Source organism: Spermophilus citellus, assembly GCF_964194105.1.
Source record: "Spermophilus citellus genome assembly, chromosome: 18".
Classification (NCBI taxonomy): domain Eukaryota; kingdom Metazoa; phylum Chordata; class Mammalia; order Rodentia; family Sciuridae; genus Spermophilus; species Spermophilus citellus.
This window is the reverse complement of record NC_138200.1, coordinates 6,968,325-6,994,970: the sequence shown is the minus strand read 5'-3', so window position 1 is coordinate 6,994,970 and position 26,646 is coordinate 6,968,325. Positions and strand designations below refer to the sequence as shown.

Here is a 26,646-nt window from a genome sequence, read left to right as displayed (position 1 = left end):
CATTTGCACGGGATTGTGGGAGGAAGCGGAGCGCAGCCAGACACCCCGCCGCCCGCCCCCCTTCCCCTCCCCCCTCCCCCAGCCGCCTTGTGCAAAGATGGCTGCACCGTGAGCGCAGAGGAGGAGGAGGCGGCGGCGGCGGCGGCGAGAGAGCGAGCACCCAGCGCCTGCACCCACCCTGGGGCCGCCCGGGACGCCCCCTCCCGAGCGTGCTCCCCCTCTTCTCTCTTGCAAGCGCCGGGGCAAAGGCGGAGACAGCGGGGTCCCTCCCCCCCTTTCCCTCCTCCAGGGGGAACCCCCCTTCCCCCCTTCTTGGCTGAGCGGCTGCACCCTCTCCCTTGCCCGCCCCTCGGTCCCTGCCCCCTCCCTCCCCCGCCCGGGGCCTTCCCGGGCCTTCGGCGGCTGCAAAGAAAAAAAGAGAGCGAGAGAAAAGGGGGAAAAAAAAAGCAGCGGAGGGAGCGGCGGCGGAGGAGAGCGCGCGCGCGCCCCCTCCTTTCCCCCTCCCTCCCCCTCCCCCCAATTTCCACCGCGGCCAATTCATGGACAGGAACTACCCCAGCGCCGGCTTCGGGGACCCGCTCGGCGCCGGGGCGGGATGGAGTTACGAGAGGTCAGCGAAAGCTAGGTAAGGAGCTGAGGGTGGCCTGGAGAAAGGGGCCAAGGGGTGGGGGCCGGCCCGGCCAGGCCCGCCCGGCGACGCGTGCATTGCAAACTCCCCTCTGGCTTGCGAGGGAGCGGCCTTCTTCGGTTTGTAACAACGCCGCCGCCCCAGTTTGCAAATTGCAAACTCCGCTAAAGCCAGCTCTGGCTTGCAAAGGGAGAAATGCAGCGGGAAAATAGGGGTGCAAAACAATTTCAGATGGGAAGGCCTTCAGAAGGTGGGAGGGACTGGCGAAGCAAGGCCTGGGCTTCCCCCCATCCTTGGATTCCCAGCTTGCTGACCCCTCCCCCCCTGGCGCCCCTGGCTCTGCTCTTGCAAAGGTGGAAGGAAAGGAGAATTAAAACGCAGACCTGGGGGTCACGCACCCCCTCCTAGGTCCTATTGTTCCGGGATTGAGTGAGGCTGAACCACTCGGGCCCTCCCCCCAAGAAATTCCGCGCGCAGAGTGGGCATGGGGCCCCGCCCCCTTCTTAAGCTAGGGTTCTGTGTGTGTAGGGGGGGGTCTGGCACTTGGGACACGCCCCCTTTAACTCCCCACCCCCAGAGGCAGAGAATCCTAGTTGATGGCCATGAGTGTGTTTGCCTTCTTGAGTCTCGGCCTCAGATAGGGGGCCGTTGCATGCACAGTAGAATGTTTGCCGGGTGTATGTTTGTGTGTGGGAACATGAGTCCTGAGAGTGCGTGGCTGGCAGTGTGTTCACCTGTGAATCTCTCCCTTTCCTGCTGCTTTTCAGTGTTGTACCCTCACTCTTCACCTGTCCCGAACCCTTCCTCCCCATACCTGGGTTTCCCAGTGTGTCAGAATTTCTCGTGTGTGACTCCTCCGTCTGAACCTTTTCTTCCCCATTTGCCCGCCCACATACCTGGCTTTGCATGGGCCCATGCATTTGAACCTTAACCCCTGAGGATGGACGGTATTCGTGTTCACACTTGTACCTGTTACTTTCTCCATTCCTGTCCCCTCCCCACCCCCAACTCCTGCCTTATTGAGAACAATCTACCTCCGCTTCCGACTTGGTTTGCAAAACCCCATGAAGTTCAGGGGCTATGCCATTCCAGTGAAGTTGTCCATGTGCACTTCTGCAGTTGGCTCCACTGTCTGTGTTACCTTCACACTTGTGTGTGTGTGTGTGTGTGTGTGTAGCAGGGGGTCTTGGTAGAAGGAATACACCTTTTATATTTTCAACTCGGGAAGCTTCCTCCGACTTGCACTCTCTTCTCTTGTTTGTCTCTGTGTGCCTGCCTGTGGAAATGTGAGACTATCCGAGCTTTATTTATTGAGGATCTAGAGTGAGGGCCATTTTTGTGGGTCTTTAATTGGCAGCCCAGTTTCCCTGTCTTCTTCCTTTAGAGCCCAGGGTTCCTTGGGATAACCCCCTCATCAGCTGGAAGATTCCCCCAAACTCCCCGGGGATTTCCTGAGCTCCCTTCTCAGAAGGCAGCTTGGGAGGACATTCTGACATTTCCCCCTTCTCCTCAGCTTGGTCTATGGCAGCTCCAGGACCTCGCACCCCGAGACGGACATCTTACACCGCCAGGCCTATGCGGCCCCCCACCCACTGCAAAGCTATGCCACCAACCACCACCCGGCAGGTACGGCCCCATCCCGCCCGGCTTAGCCTGGCCCTCCCTCGGAGACAGCTGGTTGGCTGCTGAAAGTTCCGCCCATCCTAATTGGCCGTGCCCTGTGTCGTGGCCCTCCCCTTGCTGGCTCTCCTCTCATTGGTTGAGTGTGAGGCTGCTGGTTGCTGCTTAATTTCACGCCGGATTCGTTTGCCCTGTCTCTCTGGTCCCACCCCTTTTGCTCAATTGGCCGGGTCTTTTCAGCCCCCAAATCCCACCTTCTCTTCCAGGCTTTTCCGCCTCTCTCTAGCTTACCCCAACCCTCTCCCTCAGGGTTCATCCCATTAGCTCCCTTGCCCTCTGAATTCTTCCTGATTCTCTTTCCTGATTGCCTCCAATTATTTGGCTCTCCCTCTTTTTACTTAGATTTGCCCACTGCTTATACTCCCCCTTTGGCCTTGCCTCCAACGGTTCTGATTAGCTTTCTTGCTTTGATCCTGACATATCCCCCCCCCCTTTCCCCAAATGTACCAGCAAAGAGACTGTGCGTCCACTTTGACCTCTGACCTTCCTGATGGGCTCCTTCCTGCTCTTCCTCCCCATCTGTTTTTTCCCTGGATCCTGCTACCTTGACTTAACCCCTTTTCACTTTTTTTTTTTTTTAGATCTTTCTGTGACTCCTGTTGTCTGTATTCTCTCCTTCCTTACTAGAATTGCCCACATCTTCTGTCCGCACCCCCTTACTGAGGATTCTGCCCTTTCATCCTGGTCTCCTTCACTTTGGGATTTTTTCTACTCTTTTAAAACTATTGCTTCCCACCTGGGCTCTCTGCACATGCTTGGATTGCACCTGTTCCTCCTTTACTTTCTCTTTTTCCCTCCCTTTGGCCATCTCAACTTCATTCTGCCTTTTTGTCCTCTTTGGACTTGCCCCACCCATTTCCCTAACTCCACTTAGTTTGACTATTTGTCTTCCTTGACCCCGCCTGGCCTCCCACCTGCCTGACTCTGCCCTCCTGTCCCTGGCCAGGCCTCTCTGGACTCTTCGACACTGGCCTCCACCATGCAGGCTCAGCAGGGCCCGACGCCTCCGTCATGAACCTCATTTCCGCCCTGGAGTCCCGGGGCCCCCAGCCAGGCCCCTCTGCCTCCTCTCTCCTCTCCCAGTTCCGTAGTCCTTCCTGGCAAACAGGTAAGCACAGTGCTGCCCCTGGAGGGTTAGGGTGGGGCTGGCTTGTGGTCTGCTCTGACCTCCCGTCTTCTCCATCATCCCTAGCCATGCACACACCAGGCCCCACGGAACTCTTCATCTCGGGTGCCCTACCGGCTTCCAGCACCTTTCCGTCCTCCTCTGCCCTGTCTGCCTACCAGCACCCAGCTTCCTTCGGCAGCCGTCCCTTTCCAGTACCCTCGTCCCTCAGCCTCCAGGACCCCCCATTCAGTCCTCCTGCTAATGGGCTCCTGTCCCCTCATGATGTGCTGCACCTGAAGCCTTCACAGGCACCCACGGTACCCTCCTCGTTGGGCTTTGAGCGCCTGGCAGGAGGCGGCGTTCTGGGGCCTGCTGGCCTTGGCCCGGCCCAGACTCCCCCTTACCGCCCTGGACCCCCAGATCCACCCCCACCTCCCCGCCACCTCCCCACTCAGTTCAATCTACTGGCTTCTTCTTCCGCTGCTGCCGCTGCTGCCGAACAGTCCTCCCCCCAGCTCTACAACTTCTCGGGTGCTGCCCCAGGCCCACCGCCCCCTGAGCGGGCCCTGCCCCGCCAGGACACCGTCATAAAGCACTACCAGCGGCCAGCCAGTGCCCAGCCCCCACCGCCTCCGCCACCAGCCCATGCCCTCCAGCACTACCTGAGCTGTGGGGGCAGCTACCCCTCCATGGGCCACCGGGCTAACTTGGCCTGCAGCCCCTTGGGCGGTGGGGAGCCCTCCCCGGGCTCTGGTGAACCCAGCAAGGCTGGTCCCAGTGGAGCCACGGCTGGAACGTCAGGTCGGGCCACGGGCCCTGAGGCAGCTGGGGGTGGTGGGGCCGGAGGTGGTGGTGGAGGTTATCGCCCCATCATTCAGTCGCCGGGTTATAAGACAGGCAAAGGTGGTTATGGAGCAGCTGCTGGGGGTGCCACCAGACCCCCACCACCTCGCTCTACTGCCACACCCAAGTGTCAGAGCCTGGGTGGTCCGGCAGCAGCCTATGCCACTGGGAAGACCTCTGGGGCAGGTGGGGCTGGGGGCCAGGCCTATTCTCCTGGTCAGCCCCAAGGGCTCCTGGGACCACAGGCCTATGGGCAGGGGTTTGGAGGGGGTCAAGCACAGGACTTGAGCAAAGGACCCAGCTACTCAGGGGGTCCCCCACAGCCTCCTGGTGGCCCACCACCTCCTGGTCTAGCCACATGTCAGAGCTACTCTCCAGATCAGCTGCAGGGGCAGCTCTATGGGGTGCAGGGAGAGCCTTACCCAGGCCCAGCTGCCCACTCCCAAGGGCTGCCCACAGCCAGCCCCTCGCTCAGCTACAGTACTGGCCATTCCCCGGCACTCTCAGGCCATGGAGGTGGCTGGGGACCCGGCTCCCTGGGAGGTGGTGGGGAGGCCAGCCCGTCCCACATCATCCGTCCTCTTCAGTCACCGCCAGCTACTGGCCGCCCGCCTGGAGTCGGCTCTCCAGGAGCCCCTGGCAAATACCTGAGCTCAGTCTTGGCCTCTGCCCCGTTCCTGGCGCCCCCAGGAGCTGGTAACTATGCAGCTGGAGCAGGTGGCTACAAGGGCAAGGGCGATGGCTCTGAGCTGCTGGCAGGCCCTGGTGGGCCTCCAGCTGAGCGCACTGAGGATGAGGAATTCCTTATCCAGCACCTTCTGCAGGCACCCAGCCCACCTCGGACCTCGGGGGCAGATGGCTTAGTGGGCGAGGATGGGGCAGCAGATGCCTCCAAGGGACTTGGGGGTAGTGGCGGGGCCGGGGGAACGCCAGGCACACCCTATGAGTTGGCCAAGGAAGACCCCCAGAGGTACCACTTGCAGAGTGTTATTCGAACCAGTGCCAGCCTGGATGAAGGTGCCACGGCAGCCCTGGAGTTGGGCCTGGGGAGGCTGAAAGAGAAGAAGAAAGGGCCAGAACGGGCTGGCGAGACCCCTGAGGGACTGGCCACCTCAGTTGTCCACTATGGGGCAGGTGCCAAGGAGCTGGGGGCCTTCTTGCAGAAAAGTCCACCACCCCCACCTCCCACTGCCCAGCCCGCCCAGCCCAACCCCCATGGCCTCCTGCTGGAGGCTGGAGGCCCTGACCTCCCGCTGGTGCTGCCTCCACCTCCACCACAATTGCTCCCTTCTGTCCTCAGCCATGCCCCTAGCCCCTCTCCTAGCGCCTCCAAAGTTGGTGTCCACCTTCTTGAGCCAACCACCCGTGATGGGGCACCCCAGCCGCCACCACCCCCGCCTCCACCACCCATGCCCCTCCAGCTCGAGGCCCACCTCCGAAGCCATGGCCTGGAGCCTGCAGCCCCCAGCCCCCGTCTCCGACCAGAGGAAAGCCTAGAACCTCCAGGTGCCATGCAAGAATTGCTTGGGGCTCTGGAGCCACTGCCCCCAGGGCCTGGAGACACTGGTGTGGGCCCACCTAACTCCGAGGGCAAGGATCCTGCAGGTGCCTACCGAAGCCCCAGCCCACAAGGCACCAAGGCCCCACGCTTCGTACCGCTCACCTCCATCTGCTTCCCTGACTCCTTGCTCCAGGACGAGGAGCGCAGCTTCTTCCCCACCATGGAGGAGATGTTTGGCGGAGGGGCAGCAGATGACTATGGCAAGGCTGGGCAGCCAGAGGACGAGGGTGATCCCAAGGCTGGTGCTGGCCCACCTCCAGGCCCCCCTGCCTATGACCCCTATGGGCCCTACTGCCCTGGTCGGGCATCTGGAGCTGGGCCTGAGACGCCGGGCCTAGGCCTGGACCCCAACAAGCCACCAGAGCTGCCCTCCACAGTCAACGCTGAGCCGCTGGGCCTGATCCAGAGTGGGCCACACCAGGCGCCACCCCCACCCCCGCCTCCCCCTCCACCGCCTCCACCACCTGCCTCGGAGCCCAAGGGTGGCCTCACCTCGCCCATCTTCTGCTCAACCAAGCCAAAGAAGCTGCTCAAGACGTCCTCCTTCCACCTGCTGCGACGCCGTGACCCACCCTTCCAGACGCCCAAGAAGCTGTACGCCCAGGAGTATGAGTTTGAGGCCGACGAGGACAAGGCCGATGTGCCTGCAGACATTCGCCTCAATCCCCGGCGCCTGCCTGACCTAGTTTCCAGCTGTCGCTCCCGGCCAGCCCTGTCACCCCTGGGTGACATCGACTTCTGCCCACCTAACCCAGGCCCTGATGGCCCCCGGCGCCGAGGCCGCAAGCCCACCAAGGCGAAGCGCGATGGTCCTCCCCGGCCCCGGGGAAGGCCCCGGATCCGCCCACTGGAGGTCCCCACCACCACTGGGCCAGCCTCAGCCTCCACACCTAGTGATGGGGCCAAGAAACCCCGGGGCAGGGGCCGTGGCAGGGGCAGAAAAGCCGAGGAGGGGGGGGGCACCCGGCTGGAGCCCCTGAAGCCACTTAAGGTGAGGGGAACTTAGTCTTGTAGGGGCTGAGGATGGGATGTGTGAGTCGTAGAGATAGGGAAGGGTTGGGGTCGTGTTATTGATGTAGGCACTAGGGACATAGGTCAGGCTGAGGAATGTGATTCCAGTATTGCAGCAGTGGTGAAATCCAAGAATGACGTGTGGTCTAGCAGAAATGGGCGATTAGGCTTGGGTGCTTGGGTTCTTGACGGTGAAGGATGAGCAGTCCAGCATCCTATATTCTGTTCTTATGGGAAGAGGATGTGGGTACCTGAGCTGGCTGGTAGCAAGGAGAGATCAGTGAGTGTTTGGAGGGAAGAACTGCAGCCCCAAGCTTGAGAAGGGTCTTCAGGGCTCAGTGCTCGCCCGCTGCAGGCTGAGTCTGGGAAGTTGGATTTCTGGTTCTGAGGTGAGGGGGCTGGGGCCAGGACCCCTGGGCTCTGACTTCCCACTGTCCCCGTGTCTAGATCAAGTTGTCTGTGCCCAAGGCTGGTGAAGGGCTGGGAGCCTCGTCAGGTGATGCCATGTCGGGTGTGGACCACAACAGCCTGGACTCCAGCCTGACCCGGGAGAAGATCGAGGCCAAGATCAAAGAGGTAGAGGAGAAGCAGCCAGAGATGAAGTCAGGCTTCATGGCCTCCTTCCTGGACTTCCTCAAGTCAGGCAAGCGCCACCCGCCACTGTACCAAGCAGGCCTGACACCCCCGCTCAGTCCCCCCAAGAGTGTGCCACCTTCTGTGCCAGCCCGAGGCCTGCAGCCCCAGACGCCCGCTGCACCCACTGTGCCACACCCTCCACCTGCTGGCGCCTTCGGGCTGGGGGGTGCACTGGAGGCTGCGGAGAGTGAGGGGCTGGGGCTGGGCTGCCCTTCGCCCTGCAAGCGGCTGGACGAGGAGCTGAAGCGGAACCTTGAGACGCTGCCCTCTTTCTCCTCGGATGAGGAAGACTCCGTGGCCAAGAACCGGGACCTACAGGAGAGCATCTCGTCAGCCATCTCTGCCCTTGATGACCCACCCCTTGCTGGGCCTAAGGACACTTCTACCCCAGAGGGGCCGCCCTTGACCACTGCATCTGCAGTCCCAGGGCCACCCCCTCTCCCCGGGCTCCCCAGTACCAACAGCAATGGCACACCTGGTGAGCTCCAAGAAGGTCGTCTGGGGGTGGAGCAGGTGTTTTAGGTTATTATGGTCACCAGATACAGTTGTTCAGGTTATAGACGGTTTAAGGGGTTTCGCTGTAGGTGGTGTAGGACGTAGCAGTGGTATTGTGCTTGGAGGTGCTAAGTGGACTAATGGGTCCCAATCCGGGCCCTGGAGAATGCTGGGGTCAGGGCAGGTTATAACTTATGGGGACAGGTTTTGAAGCTAGTGGGGAACATGGGGTTTGAGAGGATCTCTAAAGAGCAGTGATGTGCAGTAAAGGACAGCAGGGTGTGTGGAGCAGAGGGACTTGGAGACAGGTAGGTCTCGTGGGCATAGGGTTCTGTCTGGGGTAAGCTATAAACAAACTACAGGACTTTAGTGGGAACAGAGGCATGAGAGGGGGGCATTAAAGGGGCTTGGAGGGTCAGGAGTGTCAGGGAATCAAGAGATTTGTGGGGGGGCTTGTAGAAAGATGGGGAGTAGAATGAGAGGGTGAGGCAGAACAGAAGTGTCTGGGGAAACATGGGAAGTACCAGAGAGTTCTAAGCAGAGGGAAAATATCAAAGTCTGGAGAGCCTTGGAAGGGCTGAGAAGGGCACAGCATTGAAGAAGTGGCAGTTTTAGGGGTTGGAAACTCCTCAGAGTTAGGAACCGTTAAAACACCTGTGGGGCTCAAAGAAATAGCATCAGGAAGGAAGATCAATGTCGGTCCCCCGGTTGGAGAATACCCTGGGGAAGACAGGGAAGGGCCCAGTGAAAGACAAGACCCAGAGATTGGCTTCAGAGAAGGACCAGGCACAGTGGCACATGCCTGTAATCCCATGACTTGGAGGCTGAGGCAGGAGGATGGCAGAGTCCGAGGCCAGCCTGTCTCAAAATAAGTAAAAAAGACTGGGATAGAGCACCCCTGGACTCAATCCCCAGTACTAGGGGGGGAGAAACCTGGGTATTGTGATGTAGGCCTTTAATCTCAGTGGCTCAGGAGGCTGAGGCAGGAGGATCCTGAGCTCAAAGCCAGCCTCAGAAACTTAGCAAGGCCCTAAGCAACTCAGCAAGACCCTGTCTCAAAATAAAATATAACAAAAAGGGCTGGGAATGTGGCTAAGTGGTTAAGTACCCCTGGGTTCAATCCCTGGTATCGAAGAAAAAAAGCCAGACAAAGGCTTCGAGGACTCAAGAGATGATTGAGGACTGAAAAAGGCGGTAGGGATGGGAGCCTAACTTCCAGGGCTCTGTGTAGCTACTGGAACTGGGAAAGGGTCCCCCTTCTGCTGGTGTGGCAGAGGGCTTCTGGGAGCCTTAGTCCTATTAGTGCATGAAGGAATGTTTAAGATAAGAGAAGCCTCACAGACAGTGAATGGCATCCAGAGCTGATGTCCTTCTCTCCCCAGAACCCCCGTTGCTGGAGGAGAAACCCCCACCCTCGCCGCCTCCTGCCCCAGCGCCTCAGCCTCAGCCTCAGCCTCCACTACCCCCACCACCGCCTCCGCCAGCACCAGCCCTGCCCTCACCACCCCCACTGGTGGCCCCTGTGGCCAGCTCGCCGCCTCCAACGCAGCCACCCCCTCCACCAGCCCTGCCCTCGCCACCACCGCCTCCGCCACCACCAGCCCCGCCAGTTGTCCCCCCGCCAGTTGCTCCCCCACCAGTTGCCCCTCCTGAGGAACCTGCTGCCCCGTCCCCCGAGGACCCCGAGCCACCGGACGCTCGGCCCCTGCACCTGGCCAAGAAGCAGGAGACGGCAGCTGTGTGTGGGGAGACTGACGAGGAGGCTGGCGAGAGCGGTGGGGAGGGCATCTTCAGGGAGCGGGACGAGTTTGTCATCCGTGCTGAGGACATCCCTTCACTCAAGGTGAGTCCCGGCCCCCCAAAACTGGGCCTGATGGATTTGGTCATTTGGAGTATTCACAGAGCACCTGCTGGGTGACAGTCTCATCTCAGGGACTGCAGGTGTAGTTATGGCTGAGACACACTTGCCAGGGCCCCCTCGAATTCATGATCTCCCTAGAGGTGGACAGCATGTTCTGGGGGCGCCATGGTGCCCCCGAGAGGGTACTAGTGTATGTGTACGTGTTACCAAAACCCAAGATTTAAAACGATCACTAATGCTTATCCCAGTGTGCAGTGGGTGCTGGGGGCGCAGAGAGGAGCAAAGGCTCTGCTCTTGGGGCCTGAGAATATAACAGGAGTAGCGGAGAGGATGCTATTCATGGTCCCTGATGCTTCTCTTGTCCTTAAACACCCCCTCCTGCGCAAATGTGAGCAACCTGACATACGACCCATCAAAGGAACAGCTGTTGGTTTGGAGTGCGCGCTGTGCATCAGGCGGGATCTGAGGTGCTTGTGGAGACCCACCCTTCGCCACTCTAGTTACTCTAGAGCAGGGGTTGGCTACCTGGGGGCCTAATCCAGCCTGCTGCCTGTTTTTACAAATAAAGTTTTATTGGCACACGCTCACGTCTGTTCACTGACATGTCATCTCTGGCTGTTTTCCCTGTATAGTGGCAGCGTAGAGCTGGTCCACAAAGCCAAACATATTTTCTTTTTGCATTGTTACCGAAAAGGTTGCAGACTTTGCTGTGTATGGTTTGTGGGCATGTAGAGTTGGATCAGAGGATTTACATGATAGGTGCCAGATGAGGGTGGTGATGTTGAGGCCAACGTAGTGCTTGCTTTGCACAGGGCATGAGAAGGAACCCTAGCTCAGTAGGTCAGTGGGCTGCTGTCACCCTTATGGTGGCACCAAAGAACAAGGCCATTCTCCTCATCGGTCACCGTCATTGAGTGTGTATCCTCAATGGAGCAGCATCAGTGTTTGGTCCTTGACGTGTTGTTTTGTTGAATTGAGTTTGGGTGTTGGTTCTTCCCAAACACAGATGGAAAGATTATGGTGTGAAGTAATTATAAGAATAAGAACTATTACTGCATTTTCTTCATGAGTGTTTTGTGAGGTGAGCTGAACCTATTTTTTTTTTTTAGATGTTCAACTTATTTTATTCATTTATTTATATGCAGTGCTGAGAATTGAACCCAGGGCCTCAGGCATGTTAGGCAAGTGCTCTACCACAGAGCCCCAACCCCAGCCCTGAAGCTATTTTTATTCTATATTGTTGTTGATCTGTTTTATTGAGGGAAAAGTATTCGCTTCCAGCATCACTTTCTGGCCTGTCCCATTTCCACTCTGCTTTCTGCCCCCAACTCCCACCCTGTCAGTCCCAGGGATCATATCCTTCCATCTGTATTCTATCTCCAGCATAATTTTGACACATTTGTAAGAGATGTACAAGTTATAAAGGAAAATGCTTTCAGGAGTGCCCGTGACCCCACTACCAGAACATTCTCTATGCCTCCAGTCTCAGGCGTCCCTCCTTGGCCCATCTTCCCATGTCTCCAGGCTCGTACTTAGTGCTCTGTGTATATTATCTCAATTTGTTATCACAGTTTCTGAGACTGACAGACAGGTGAGGAAGACTTGAAACAAGCAGCAGCCATAGGAATGCCACCAACTCTTTTACTTTTTATTTTTTTTTTGGTGCTAGGGATGGAAGCCAGGGGCGCTAAACCACTGAGCCACATCTCCAGCGCTGTTTTGTATTTTATTAGAGACATGGTCCCGCTGTATTGCTGAGGGTCTTGCTAAGTTTCCGAGGCCAGCTTTGAACTCCCGATCCTCCTGCCTCAGCCTCCTGAGTCCCTGAGATTCCTGCTGTGCGCTGCTGCACTGGGCCATGTTTTATCTTTCTAATTGTTCTTCCTTATAGAGACTGTTATCCTCAAATTTTCAAAGGAGGAAATTGAAGATCAGACAGGTCAAGTCCTTCCTACTAAGGGTTACTATTCCCATTTTATAGGAAAGGCAGCCGAGGCTCAGAGAGACAAAGTAGCTTCCCAGGTGGATTTTGCAGCTGGAGATCCACACCCAGCCTTGCCAGCCCAGGAGCCCCTGCACTCAGCCCCAGCTGTGCACCTGGTCTGTTCTGATCAAAAGGTGGTAACAGTGGCCAGGGGGTGTCATAGCTGGCCCTGGGCCAGATGAGTGTGACCCTGGGGTGAGGCTCACACCATCCCCATTTCACAGATGAGGAAGCTCACCAACACACAGTGGGAGTCTCTCCGCTGGCAGGTGCCTACATGGGATTGGGGCCAGGGCCATCTGACACCACTTCCCAGCTGGTGTGGAGCAGGGGAAGGGGCCAGGCGAGGACTCAGATGCTTAAAATACAACTGGAAGTGTGCATTGTGGTGGGGGGCACAGAGCCACAAGCCTGAGCCCTGTGGCAGGCACCCGGGTTCATGCCTGGCCCTGGAGACAGGGCCAGCTGGCAGCGTGTTTAGGATCCCAACTTTGCTGTTGACCTGACTTAAAAGAATCTCAGCCACTTCCCAGCTGGGCTTCTGTCCATCTTCCTGAGCCTCAGTTTCCTCATCATGGCCAATCACGTCAGCACCTCTCTCATACTTTTTAGGGACCAGAGGATCAGGGCTTGCCGTTCTCCGACCGTGGGTGACCTGCCAAGGTGTTTGAATGTTTGCTGTTACTCCCCTTGGGGACCCTGGGCAGGCCTGAGTGGGGCTTGGCAAGTGTTTCCTGTGAAGGGCCAGATGACATTGCAGGCTTCTCAGGCCACATACAGCCTTTGCGATGGCCTCTGTGACGTTCTTCTTTGTGACTCTCTGCTGTGGCTGTTGGTGGTGGTTTTTACAGTCCTTTAAAATAGTACAAACCACTCTGAATAGCTCCGTGGTGAGAGAGCTCTCCTGGACTCTGGTTGCAGTTCCCCAGTACCACAAAAACATGAAAACAAAGCTTGTTTCAGAACAACAACCCAAGAGAAGAATCTTGAGAACTGTGTATGTGATTTTAAACTTTCTTATCCCCACACTTACAAAAAAATTAAAACAGTCAAAATTAGCCACAGGAATATATTTTACTTAACCTAAATATCTAAAATATCATTTCAACCTGTAATTGATACAGAAACTTTTGGGGGAGGGGTGGTATTGGGGATGGAACTCAGGACCTTGTGTGTGTTTGACAAGTGCTCTACCACTAAGCAATATCCTCAGACCCCAGCAACTTGATTAATGACATTTTAATATGATTAAATGAGGTATTAAGGCAAAAATAAGCTGGGTGTGGTGCACAAGCCTGTAATCTCAGCAACTCTTGGGAGGCTGAGGCAGGAAGATCACAAGTTCAAAGCCAGCCTCAGCTAAGCAACTCAGTGAGACCCTATCTCTAAATAAAATACAAAATCGGGCTGGGGGTGTGGCTCAGTGCTTAAGCACTTCTAGATTCAATCTCCAGTATCTATCAATCAATCATTCAATAAAATAGCTAAGTTGATTTACTTTCTTTTTTTGTGTACTGGGTCCATTTCATGCTCGTAGAACATCATTTTTTCCAGGGCTGAAAAGCTGTGTAGGGGGCGGGGCTATTGAAAGACAGTAGGCTAGTCGGCTCTCTGTCAGTGTCTCTTCTGTAGAATGAGAATGATGTTAATTCCCAGTGCTTGGGAATGTTTTGAAGATGAAGCAGAATGCAATACTCCAAGGATGTAAAGTGGAGAAGGGTGTGAGCCAACCTAGAGGTAGTAAGTAACCTGTGCAAAGTCCCTGTGCTATCAGGAAGCATGGCATGTTTGTGATGTGCAAGCATCAAGTGGCTGGACCGTGAGTGCTGAGTCTGCGAAGGGGCCGGATCCTGTAGGACTCAGGGTATTGTGTTTAGATTGATGGTCGTTGTTGAAGGCCTTAGCTTCTGCTGCTAGTGCCCCTGGACAGCAGGGAGGTAGAGAGGTGACTGGAGAGGTGTCCAGGCTGAGATGGCCATCTGTCTATAGCTGTGTCCTGTAATTCCTGTGATTGACTTCCCTGTTGATGGGATGTTGTAGCTTTATTTTTTTCCCCTTCAAGATGGGTCTAACTGTGTTGCCCAGGGTAGCCTCAAACCCCAGGGTTCAAGCAGTCCTCCTGCTTCAGCCTCCAGAGTAGCTGGGACTACAGGCATACCACCAGACCAGCTAAGCTTTCTTTTTAATAGGGTGTCTGGAGGGGCTGGGGATATAGCTCAGTTAGTAGAGTGCTTGTTTTGCATGTACGAAGCCCTGGGTTCGATCCCCAACACCACAAAAAAAAAAAAAAAAAAAGAAAGAAATTGGTGCTTTTAGCTCAGTCGCATATAATCCTGGCTTAATTTATCATAGCTCAGATTCTCAAGAAAGAATCTGATTGGTCCTGCTCAGTATTTGGGGCCAAGATAGGGTTAGTGACCTGCCCATCTGTTGACTGCCCCTGGTCAGATCCCCAATCAGCTGTGGCTTCCATTGTGTAGGGTTGTGGACAGGGCAGCTTCCCTAGTGACTGAAAGTGGGTGTGGCCAGTGTTATGATTGACATGATGAGAGACTGGAAGGGAGGAGCTTGGTACTGACTGGCCTTGATTGGGGAATGGGCAAAGATGATGCCAGGGTATGGTCTGATGGCCAGGTGGGGTCCTGGGAGGAAGAGCAATGTGGGGAAAGACAGAGCCTTGTCCACTGTGGTGAACTGAGGGGACCCACCTCAGCTAGTCAGCAGATTTCTCAGAGGATGCAGAAAGGGAGAAGGTGGAGCCTGAACAGGAGGTATTCCCCCTAGCTCTGATGACTTCCTAGAAGATTCTTGAGAACTAGAACAGGAAGTATCATGAATATGATACTTAAGTCTGGGACTTATCTGCTGAGCTTTAAAGGGTTGGGATAGCCTGTTGGGCAGGGTGCAGGAGAAGGGAGAAGACACTGAGGTAAACTCTTTTGCCAGGCTAAGGGATCTGCATTTGGGGGCCCTACACAGCTTTCCAGCAAGACAGGATGCGGTTCTTCATCTTTGAGCCTCTGACCTGGCCCCTGAGGTCACTGAAAGGGAGGAATAGGAACCCTGTGGTATTTTGGAAAAAAGGATTTGGTTAGGGTGCCTGTATTCCTGTCTCTTTGGCCTCAGCCCTATATGAGACGCCAGCCTTTCTGAACCCCTCCTATCAGATTATTAGTCGCACCCCCGTTGTTTTACTTTTCGTGTGTGTGTGTGTGTGTGTGTGTGTGTATTTAATTTGAATCACTAGTATTGTTCAATCAATCTTTCTCTCTCTTTCTGTCTTCATAAACCCTTCTTTGCACTCCTGGCTAATGATCCAAGAGTCAAAAAATTGAGAATTGAGAGTGTGAAAGCAAATTGCCCAAAACTAAGCATAGATAGCCATTACCTGGCATTCAGGACCCCACACCGGAGCTGGTACCCATGGCAGACATCACTAATAGATCCTAGCACTTGCTACTGGTGAATGCGAAGCTCAAGGCAGCCATGACTAATCAATTGTAGTATCATCTGAATTTTGTTGATCGCTTGACTTGGATTCTTTGCATGTAGAGATTGCCCTTCATTCATCACTGGGTTGTCATAATGCCCAGGGTACATTTCCTGCTCTGTTCTTATTCTTACTTGTATTATTAGTCGTTTTTTTCTAGACCAAGCCCTTGCAGGAGACATGTTCCTTCCAGGGACTCACATAGGCATCACCTCTTCCAGGGAACATTCTTGGATTCAGATTAATTTGAGGCCCTTCCTCCAGGGTCTGCCGTGTTGGGGAAATCGGCATTAGCACATTTTACTGCGTGTGCCTCCTCTACTGTTCCCTTGGATGCCCAGGGTCAGATGCTTAGTCTGACCCACATCCTTTGGCACTGGGCAGGGGGTCTGACTGTTTGTGTGGGGCAGAGAACAGGCAGGACAGAAGGGGAGCCCTTCTATTCCTGTGTTCTCCCTGTTGTGGATGGGTGGATGAAGTGGGCTCAGTAACTTGTCACCTGTTTTTTCTTGGCATAATCCACAGACCACCCTGTTTGTTTATTTGCTTGTCTCTGTGTCAATGAAGGACACACAGAAGGCTTTGTTGGTAGCTTAGTCCCTTCAGGCTACTGTACCAAAATGCCCTAGACTAGATGGCTTATAAACTACAAATTGATTTCTCACAGTTCTGGATGCTGGAAGTCTGAGGTCAAGGTGCCAGCATCTTTGGTGTGGTGGCTTCTTGGTTCCTTGCTGTGTCCTCAGCTTTGCTTCCTTTGGAAGCAAAGCTGCTTCCAAAGGCCCCAAACCCTAACACCACCACAGTGGTGATGAGGTATCCATGTGTGAATTTGGGGGGACAGGAGGATTCAGTTCATGACAGTGGGTCTCATTCATTGCTGAAACCCTGTTACCAGCTAGGGTTTGTGTCTGTCCAATGGTGGGTGGATGCTCAGGGCTTGTCAGTACTTTAAGTCACACAGGAAGCTTTGTACTCTCATACCGGAAAGCTAGAATAACTCAAGTCCTTTGGCAAAAGAATAAACAGCCTGATCAGGAATTATCAGCTGGGCAGTGGGAAATCAGGGCCAGATTTGAGTGCAACCCAGGGCTGGGGGCCTCGTGGGGCCAAGGGCTACTTGTCAGTAGGTGGTTTGTGCTTGAGGACTCTACTTTTCTTTAAGGGGATAGTGAGGGAGGCCAGGGGGCATGGATGGGAACAAGAGGTATGGGAGCAGGGGCTGACCCTGCCTGTCTCCCCTCCCTTTCAGCTGGCACTGCAGACAGGGCGTGAGCCCCCACCCATCTGGAGAGTCCAGAAGGCGCTTCTACAGAAATTCACTCCGGAGATCAAGGACGGCCAGAGGCAGTTTTGTGCTACCAGCAATGTAAGCCTGCAGAGAGGAATAAGGACTTGGGGGCCCCAGGGGGATGCCTGTTACCAAAATCCCCCTCATGCTCGACTCTGACCCAACCTGGCTCTGAGGTGCATCTGGAAGGAAGTCTTCAACTCCCGGCAGGCTGCAGACAGCTGGCTGCCTTGGTGTCCCTGGGCAGGGTGGGAGCCTGGGTGGCGGTTGCCTGGCTAGTGTAGATACGCTTTGTCATGTGCCTCTTTCCCTCCTTAGTATTTGGGGTATTTTGGTGATGCGAAAAACCGGTACCAGCGCCTCTATGTAAAGTTTCTGGAAAATGTCAACAAGAAGGATTACGTGAGGGTGTGTGCTCGGAAACCCTGGCACCGGCCCCCGGTGCCAGTCAGGTACTTACAGTGGGGAACAGAGGCAGGTGGCAGGCAGCTCCCATGTGCCTGGAGATGGGGCACTTGAGAGAGGGAAATAGGGGCAGGGGGTGGAGACAGAGGGAGGAGACAGATCCAGGGAGTGGGGTATGGAGAGCCATATAGGGAGACAGGCAGAGAGGGGTCAGAGACCCAGCATGAGGAGAGGTGGCATTTGGAGAGCCGTGGTCCAGGTGGGGATTTCCACGGAGAATTGGGGTTTCTTGGGGGCTGCTGACTGTAGTCCTTCTCTGAACTCTTCCAGGCGCTCCGGGCAGGCCAAGGGCCCTGCATCGGCAGGGGGCAGCTCTGCACCTCCGCCCAAGACCCCAGCACCACCTCCCAAACCTGAGACCCCTGAGAAGACGACATCCGAGAAGCCCCCAGAGCAGATGCCTGAGTCAGCTGTGCCCGAGTCCCCCGCCCCTGAGAAGCCGTCCCCACCACGACCTGTGGAGAAGGAGAAGGAGAAGGAGAAGGAGAAGGAGAAGGTGACACGAGGGGAGCGGCCATCACGAGGCGAGCGGGCCACCGGTGGGCGACAGGCACGGCCAGAGCGGAGCCTCGCCACAGGACAGCCTACCACCTCCCGGCTGCCCAAGGCACGGCCCACCAAGGTGAAGGCCGAGCCACCCCCTAAGAAGAGGAAGAAGTGGCTGAAGGAGGCCGTGGGCAACGCCTCGGCGGGTGGGGGCCCACCAGGCAGCTCCTCCGACTCGGAGTCATCCCCCGGAGCTCCTAGCGAGGACGGTGAGGCCCCCAGCGGCTGCAGGCCCAGGGAGTGGTGCGGGCAAGGGCCTCAGGCCTTCAGAAGGAGGCAGGGCTGAGTGTTGACCAGAGGCCTCCAGGTAGCCTCAGCAAGACGGGAACAGTAATAAACTACAGATAAGGCAAAAGCCAACCATCCCATGCCTCCCAGCTGCATGAGCGGCTGTTCTCTGAGAACATGCCTCATGTTACCTGCTTCCCATTGACAGCTGCCCTGAGAGGTGGATACTGGGGGCCCCAATGCAGACGAGGAATGTGAGGCACCAAAAGGGTGCGCGCAGCCTGGATTGGGTCCTACCTGAGTTGCATGCAGATGGCAGTGCCCCAGGCTGGGTTCCTTGACACAAAAGTGCTCCTTTGGCTCAGTGTAGGCAGATCCCCAGGGCTGAGGAGGACATGGGACCAGCCTCTATCCTGGGGCTCAGAGATGATGGTGTTTCCTGTGACTCACTGGGTGACCCTAAGGAAGGGGCATAACCTCTTTGTGCCTTGGTGATCTTGCCTATAAAATGGGTTAATCAATAGAGCTTGAAGAAGAATGCTTGCCCAGAGGAGGCACCTGATGGGAGCCCCATGTCTGCCTGGTGCACCACTGTGTTCCTAGGGCTTAGAAGTCTGGTTCACGATGACAGTAGCGACAACCGTACTAACATGCGGGGGGGGGGGGGGGGGCGGGGGGCGGTGTACATATGTATATATACGTAAAGTAAAAGTAACAGCTTAGTGGTACTGAATGCTCAGTGCACTCAGGGTTCCCCTGGAGCGTTTACAGGTCGGCTTTATTTTTTATCTTTACATAAAACCTGTTGAGATAGGTACTTTCTAATTATCTTCATTTTACTGCTTGTGAGGCTGAGGCAGAAGGATTGCAAGTTCCAAGTCAGCCTCAGCAACTTAATGAGACCTAATCTCAAAAAATAAAAAGGGCTGGGGCTCTAGCTCAGTGGTAGAGTGCCCTTGTGTTCAGTCCCCAGTACTGGGGGAAAAATAATTCATTGTAAAGCTGAGGATATTGAAGCACTGAGAGGTTACATGACTTACCCAAGGCCACACACTGTTAGATGTACTACAGAGGTAGTTGTTATCAACAGAGGTTAGAAATACAGCAGGTTGAGTAAAGAGATGTAGAATTCCCTTCCATGAAAGCCCTGATATAGCAGAAGATTCATGGAAAATAAAAACCTCCTTCTCAAGGTTGTTTGGCCCTTTCCCACAACTTTGCATTAAGCTCAAGCCCTGATTTTTCCCCGTGGCAGCCCCAAACCTCCCCCAAACCCTTAGATTCTCTGAGTTCGTTCTCCTGGTTTCCTTCTGTCTGTACTTGCCTCAAACCCATGATCAGAGGTGGCCCAGCAGTCCTGCAAGTGAAGTCCTGCCAGTAGGAAGGGGCACTAGGGCATGGGAATGGCGTGGCCTTTTAAACAACTGCCAGGTCTGGGTGTAGCTGGCACTGTCATTTCACATCCTATTGGCAAGAGCGGGGTCATGTGACCACATGAAGCTGCCAGAGGGAGCCTGGGAGATGTAGTTTCTTAGCTTGGTAGACTGTTCCACTAAGAAATCAGTGGTCTTTCCTTCTCTTGACTCTAAATTTTCTTTTCTATTTTTTTAATTTGTGAGGGGGATATGTTGGGAATTGACTTTACCACCACACTGCATTCCCATTTTTGAAATTTCCAGACAAGTTCTTGCTCAATTGCTGAGGATCTCACTAAGTTGCTGATGATGGCCTCAAACTTGGGATCCTTCTGCCTCAGCCTCCCAGGTTGCTGGCATTACAGGCGTGCACCACTGTGCCCTACTTCATTCTGTCTTTTCTTTAAAAAGCAGGTCCATCGATCCGATTCATACACTATGTCAATCCCCTTGGTTCTTATTGAATACCTCTGACTTGACCATTCCCACAACTTTGCATTAAGCTCAAGCCCTGTTTTTTCCCCTTGGCAACCCTACAGACTTCCCCAAAACCCTTAGGTCCTCTGAGTTCCTTGTCCTGGTTTCCCTGTGGTAGGGACAGCCAAGCTACACAGTCGCAGTCACAAGGCTAGATCATTCTGGAAGCCATCTTCACCTCTTAACCACTGCTCACCCTCACAGTTGGACAGTCTGCAGCCCGCTCCTTTTGCTGTGACTGACTCTAATCTCCATTCATTCCTGCAGCCCCAGCCCAGTTTAGCCTCATCTCCCACCCTGGCCTTGATGCCAGCTTGATCTCTGAATCCTGTCCCCACAGTCTGGCTTGACCACTGTCCTTTTGTGTGGTCTACTGGGCTAGATTGCAGCTTCAGTCCCCATGGGGCCTCAGACGGGATTTTCTTTCTTTCTGTTTTTAATTTTTTTTTTTACACAATACCTTATTTTATTTATTTTTATGTGGTGCTGAGGATCAAACCCAGCACCTTGCACGTGCTAGATGAGTGCTCTACTATTGAGCCACAAACCCAGCCCCATCAGAGGGGATTTTCTATATGTATTGCTATCCCTCCTCTGCTCACAGGTCTCTGTGGCTCCCTAGTACCTACCAGAAGAAGCCCTTTCCCTTTCTGCCTCATGTTGGAGAACTGTGGTGTGGCCTGCACTCACCTGTGCAGGCTCCACACCTGTTGCCTCCCTCAGTCTTGGGCCTTACGATGTGATCTCTCTGACTCGATTCACTGTTTTAGAAACCAGCTTTGCTGTTTCTTTAGGCTTAATTGAAGCCACACTGAAAATGCTTTTGCTTGTCCCTCAAGACTCAGCTCTTGGGCGGGCATGGTGGCTTACACCTGTAATCTCAGCAACTCGAGAGGCTGAGGCAGGAGGACTGCAAGTGCGAGGCCAATCTCTTCAACTTAGCAAGACCCTGGCTTAAAATAAAAGGACTAGGGATGTAGTGCAGTGGTAAAGCACCCCTGGGTTCATTCCCCAGTACCAAAAAACCAAAATAACAGAAAAATCCCTTCAACACTCATGTGACTGAAGCCTTGCTGCCTACCCAGGCGGGGTGTAAAGCTCCTCTGAGCTCCTTGTGGTGCCTCTGATTCCACCAGCAGACTTGGATTGCTCTCCTGATCCTCAGTGTTGTATTTGCCACACAGATGGCATCAGGCAAAGGTAGACTAGTGAGCCTACATCCCATTTTCCCCCAGAGCGGGCTATACCAGGGCGTCTACTGAAGACTCGGGCGATGCGCGAGATGTACCGGAGCTACGTGGAGATGTTGGTGAGCACAGCCCTCGACCCGGACATGATCCAGGCCCTGGAAGACACGCATGGTGAGCTGGGTCTGACGGAAGAGGGCTGGGGCCTGGACTCCTATCTGAGGGAGGAGGCAATCTGGGGACCCCAGCCCCTTTGCATTGGGCTGTGGCTCTCTTGACACCACCTCGTCTTACAGACGAGCTGTACCTGCCACCCATGCGGAAGATTGATGGCCTCCTGAATGAGCACAAGAAAAAAGTCCTGAAGCGGCTGTCACTGAGCCCCGCCCTGCAGGTGCTTAGGGCCCCACGTAGGGGGTATTTGCAGCCCAGGGGGCAGGCATGGAGGAGACCTGTGGGGGGACTATTAGAAGGGAATCTCTTCCCTGGGCTTAGCTGGGAGAAAAGCTGAGGGCAGGACTATCAGAAGAGGTACCTGGATTCCAAGCAGGCCTGGAGGCCGGATAGAGGTGGGCTGGAGGCCTTGGAGGGTGCGGGGTTGGGAATCTCAGCAGAGCACAGTAAGGGAGGACGAGCTCAGAAACACGGCCTGCACCCAAGGCTGGCGCTAGAGCAGCTGATCCCTGGGCTTCTCAGTAACCATAATGTAGGCGCTCAGAATTCTAGGCTTCACTGTGCGGTCATCTGTGTAATTTCCCTTCCGGAGTGGCCTCAGGTGCGTTAGGGCAGCTCTGAGAACACCGAGATCCAGGGTTAGTCCCTCTCTGAGGATTCCGGGTGGGGTGTTAGTCTGGCACTAAGAATATTAGGTTGAGGGGCTGGGGTTGTGGCTCAGTGGTAGAGTACTCGCCTTACACGTGCAAGGCCCTGGGTTCGATCCTCAGCACCACATAAAAATAATAAATAAATAAATAAATAATAAAGTTAAAAAAAAAAAAAGAATATTAGGTTGACTCCAGAGTTCTGGGATAGAATGTTAATCTGGCTTTAAAAATACTGGGACAGTGTCTGTGTGACTCTGAGAATTCTGGAGTGGAATGTTAGGCTGACTTGGAGATATACAATGGGATGTTAGTCTGACTCAGAAAATGTGATAAAGAGTTGGTCTGGTCCTGAGATTTGTGGGTAGGATGTTCATTTTGCTCAGGATTCTGGATGGTACATTAGGATGACTGTGAATTTGGGAATGAGTATATTAAGAATTTTATATGGGGGCTGGGGATGTGGCTCAAGCGGTAGCACGCTTGTCTGGCATGCGTGCGGCCCGGGTTCGAGCCTCAGCACCACATACCAACAAAGATGTTGTGTCCGCCGATAACTAAAAAAATAAATAAATATTAAAAAAAAAAAAGAATTTTATATGGTAAATCCCAGTGACTCAGGAGGCTGAGGCAGGAGGTCCATGAGTTCAAAGCTAGCCTCAGCAACTTAGGCCCCAGGCAACTCAGCGAGACCTTGTCTCTAAATAATAAAAGAGGATAGGGGATATGGCTCAGTAGTTAAGCACCCTTGGGTTCAATTCCTGGTACAAATAATAATAATAATAATAATAATAATAATAATAATAATAATAATTTTATATGTTAAATTATCAGTGCTGGTTTTGAAAATTCTCAGATGAGTGTTAGGTAGCTTGGAGAATTAGATTTTGACAATTTTATAGGATGTCAGTCTAGACTATGAATTTTAAGGTTCACTGTTACTCTGGTAGTGAGGATTCTGGGTGGTGTGTTATGCTTGGCTCATGCTATAGTTGCATCCCAATAAACCTAGCTTAAATTGGAAATCTCGTAAGTCGAAAATGAATTTAATTACCTCACCTTCTGAACTCCCAGCTGAGCAACACAGCAAGCTGTGTGGTTTCGGCTGTTTCATGTCACAGTTGTAGTGACTGACTGAGAGCTGCAGCTCACCATCCCTGCCTAGCATCTCTAGAAAGGATCAGACCACATAATGCTACCCTGGGAAAGCATCCAAATGCAGATCCAAAGTTGAGTTTCTACTGAGTGTCTATTGTTTTCATACCACTGTAATGTGAAAAAGATCATAAGTCTAAACATCACAAGTTGGGATCTGTCTATACAGAGTATTAGGATAGGTCTGAGAATGATGGGGTGGAACGTTAGCCTGGTTTTAGAATTCGGGGATTCAGCCAGGTGCAGTGGCACATGTCTGCAATCCCAGCGACTCGGGAGGCTGAGGCAGGAGAATGTTGAGTTTAAAGCCAGCTTCCGCAACTTAGGCCATGAGCAACTTAGTAAGACCCTATCTCAAAATAAAAAATAAAAAAGGCTAGGGATGTGGCTCAGTGGTTAAGTGCCCCTGGGTTCAGTCCCCAGTAACAAAAGAAAAAAAAATTGAGATAGGGTCTTGCTCAAACTTGTCATCATCTTGTCTAAGCCACCATGCCTGGCTCCTACACCAAATTCAGAATCAGTTTAAAACTCCAGAGAACTCAGGGATAGTTGTAGGCTGGTGATGGGAAATTGGGGTAAAACATTAGGGTGACCTTGAGAATCCTTGGATTTGATCTTAGTTTGCCCCTGATGCTTCTGGGTAGGATATTGGTCTGGTTCTGAGAATCCTAGAATAGATGGTAAAGCTGTTGCTAAGAATTCTGGGTAGAACTTGGTACCTCTGAATTTCTGGGATGGGCCAGAAATCACAGTGTGAGCGTCACTGGATAGGCCCAGGCATTTCTGTCCTTTGAAGAGACCCAGACCCTGGCATGTGTCTTTCAGTCTATAGTCTAGGGGAAACTGAGGCACTCAATGACTGGGGATCTGAGACCTGGGTGTTGGGTTGGGTATGTAGATCTAGAGAGGTGGCCCACTGACCCCCTTGGCTTCCCATAGGATGCCCTGCACACGTTCCCACAGCTGCAAGTAGAGCAGAGTGGGGAGGGCTCCCCCGAGGAAGGGGCGGTGCGACTGCGGCCTGCTGGGGAACCCTACAACCGCAAGACGCTCAGCAAGCTCAAGAGGAGTGTGGTCCGAGCCCAGGTGGGGAGTCAGGCTGGAAGGGGGCTGGGTGGGTGGGGAGCCAGTGCAGAGCAGACCAGAGGGTCTGAGGCTTCTCTACCCCTCCATCCAGGAGTTCAAGGTTGAACTGGAGAAATCGGGATACTACACACTCTACCATTCACTCCACCACTATAAATACCACACCTTCCTGCGCTGCCGAGACCAGGTGAGCCTCTTCCCCACAGCACCTGTCACCCTGGGAGTCCCACATTCGTGACCTCCTCTCTGGACCCAGGAGGCCAGACCCCAGCCCTCCTCACTCAGACCCACAGGACCTGAGTCCCCAAGTCCCATTTGTCTTGGGCTTAAGAATCCAGCTGCCAGCCCCTCCTCTTTAGAACACTGATACTGAGACCCCAGCCCCTCCCTCCCAGCTTCGTGTTTAACCCCCTGCAGACCCTGGCCATCGAGGGCGGCGCAGAGGACCTGGGCCAGGAGGAGGTGGTCCAGCAGTGCATGCGGAACCAGCCATGGCTGGAGCAGCTCTTTGACTCCTTCAGTGATCTGCTGGCCCAAGCACAGGCCCACAGCCGCTGCGGGTGACCCCACCCCACTTGGGGGGGCACCTCCTCCATGAACCGAGAATTGGGACAGAACTGTGTCCTCAGGAGCTAACTCCTGGGCTCCGTTGCTGCCAGGATGGGGGGGGGTCGCTGGTCAGGGTGTGTCCATGCTGCCCCCCCCCTCCCCCTGGGCAGGGTTCAGAGTTTGACTACCCCCTCTCCCGAGCCCTCTCTACTCCCTCCCCATTCCTCCCACTGTTCGGTGTACAGAGAAATTATTTATATATATGTATAAATGTCTATTTAGTAACGGTTTCCCTCCCCCCTGTCCCAATCCCCTGCCTCCATGGCCATAGCCCTGCCCCCTCCACCTTGTACATAATGTATAGGAAAAGTCTATGTATGGTTGAGGGGGGGCGGGGTGGCTTCAGAGAGCTGGGGGAACCCCTCCCTCCCAAGCCCCCCATATAGGCCAAGATCTTTGCTAAAGGCCATCCCTCCCCAGGGCATTCAGCGACGGGTGGGAGGGGGAAAACGCATCTTGTTAATTATTTTTAATCTTATTTATTGTACATACCTGGGGCAGGGTGGGGCTGGGGAGGTGGGGGGGGAGAATGTCCCCACCCTCTACCCCTCCCACTCCTTTTCTACAGCAATTTGTCTGTGTCTGTCCCCCACCCACAGCCCCCTCCCATTGTCGTCTGGATGTGGTTCTATTTTTTAATGGGTCCCTCTTCCCTTCCTCTGCCCTCTCTGTCCTGGCCTCCCTCCCCTCCCCCACCATCCCTAGTCTCTTGCTCTTTCTTGGGCTTCTGTACAACTCACCTTGTATACACTGTGTACACACAACCAGCCAAACAAAACCCAACGGCAAACACTTTACTGTAGGCTGGAATGTCTCTATCCTGCGACGTTTTGGGTGGCACAGGGTCTGGAACAGGGCTTTTCAAGAATTCTGGGAGGTAAATGGTGAGGTTGGTGTGTTAGGTGTGGGCTGTGTACCAAACCACCCCAGTATGACATCTAATGGCTTCAAACAGCAAACACTAATCGTCTTCAATTCCCCAGGATCAGGAGTTTGGGGCCTAGTCCCTACTGGCCTAGGGTCTGTCATGAAGACACAGTCGAATGTTGGTCAGGGTGGCAGCCCTCTGAAGGCTTTTAGCTGCAGCATCCACTTGCAGGGTGACTGTGGCTGGAGTTCTCATTTCCTTGCCATTGAGCCCCCATCGTGGAGCTACTTGAGCATTCTTACAACATGGCGGCTGATGTTCCCACAGAAGGAGTGATCCAAGAGAGAGCCGGAGGAGGCCACTAGATTCTAAACTCCTAATCTCAGATATCATATCCCAACACTTTGGCTATACTCTGCTAGAGTAGTCTTGAGATTCAGCATATGTATACTCAATGAGAGGGGAATTAAACTTCACTTTTTCTTTTTTAAACTCGTTTTTTTTTTTTTTACTTTCTGGTACTGGGGATTGGACCCAGGGCTGCTTTACCTCTGAACTATAAATCTAACACTTTTTATTTTTTTATTTTGAGATAGGGTCTCCCTAAATTGTTGAGGCTGGCTTTTTAAAAAAATTTTTTTATTTTTTTAGTTGTAGTTTGACATAATACCTTTATTTGACTTACTTATTTTTATGAGATGCTGAGGATTGAACCCAGGGCCTCGAACATGCTGGGTGAGTGCCCTACTACTGAGCCACAACCCCAGCCCCAGGAGAAAACACCGTTTTGAAGGGGAAAGTACATGAATTTTTTTTCTTCCTTCCTTCTTTTTGGTACTGGAGACTTACCACAGGGCATTTTACTACTTAGCTACAGCCTCAACCCTTTTTATTGTTTATTTTGAGACAGGATCTTGCTAAGTTTAGGGTCTGAGTTGCTGAGGCTCGCCTGGAATTTGTGATCTTTCTGTCTCAGCCTCCCCAGCTGCTGGAATTACAGGTATACACCACCATGCCCAGCTGTGAATTCAGGTTTTTTTTTTTGGTGCTGGGGATTGAACCCAGGGCCTTGTGCATTCGAGACAAGCACTCTATCAACTGAGCTGTATCCCCAGCCCTAAAAATGTATTTTTAAGTTACTACAGTGACTTCAGGAACTAGCAAACTTTTTCTTACTTTCTAATTTGAGGATGACTCTGTT

General features: G+C 53.8%; 1 protein-coding gene across 1 annotated transcript; it reads left to right on the top strand.

Moving 5' to 3' along the window:
• Positions 1-57: 57 nt before the first annotated feature.
• PRR12 (proline rich 12) lies at positions 58-25,374 on the top strand. Its single transcript, XM_081274871.1, has 14 exons — positions 58-625; positions 2,142-2,254; positions 3,255-3,416; positions 3,501-6,811; positions 7,279-7,945; positions 9,345-9,805; positions 16,550-16,666; positions 16,907-17,040; positions 17,324-17,808; positions 20,955-21,080; positions 21,203-21,300; positions 23,822-23,968; positions 24,060-24,155; positions 24,386-25,374. The coding sequence occupies exons 1-14, from the start codon at positions 540-542 to the stop codon at positions 24,530-24,532; spliced, it is 6,150 nt and encodes a 2,049-aa protein (XP_081130997.1). The 5' UTR covers positions 58-539; the 3' UTR covers positions 24,533-25,374.
• Positions 25,375-26,646: the final 1,272 nt, after the last annotated feature.

Coding starts and splice junctions, on each gene's coding strand:
- PRR12 (XM_081274871.1), top strand. CDS start 540: ATGGACAGGAACTACCCCAGCGCCGGCTTCGGGGACCCGCTCGGCGCC. Junction 2,255..3,254: donor CACCAACCACCACCCGGCAG/GTACGGCCCCAT, acceptor GTCCCTGGCCAG/GCCTCTCTGGACTCTTCGAC. Junction 21,081..21,202: donor GGCCCTGGAAGACACGCATG/GTGAGCTGGGTC, acceptor CTCGTCTTACAG/ACGAGCTGTACCTGCCACCC.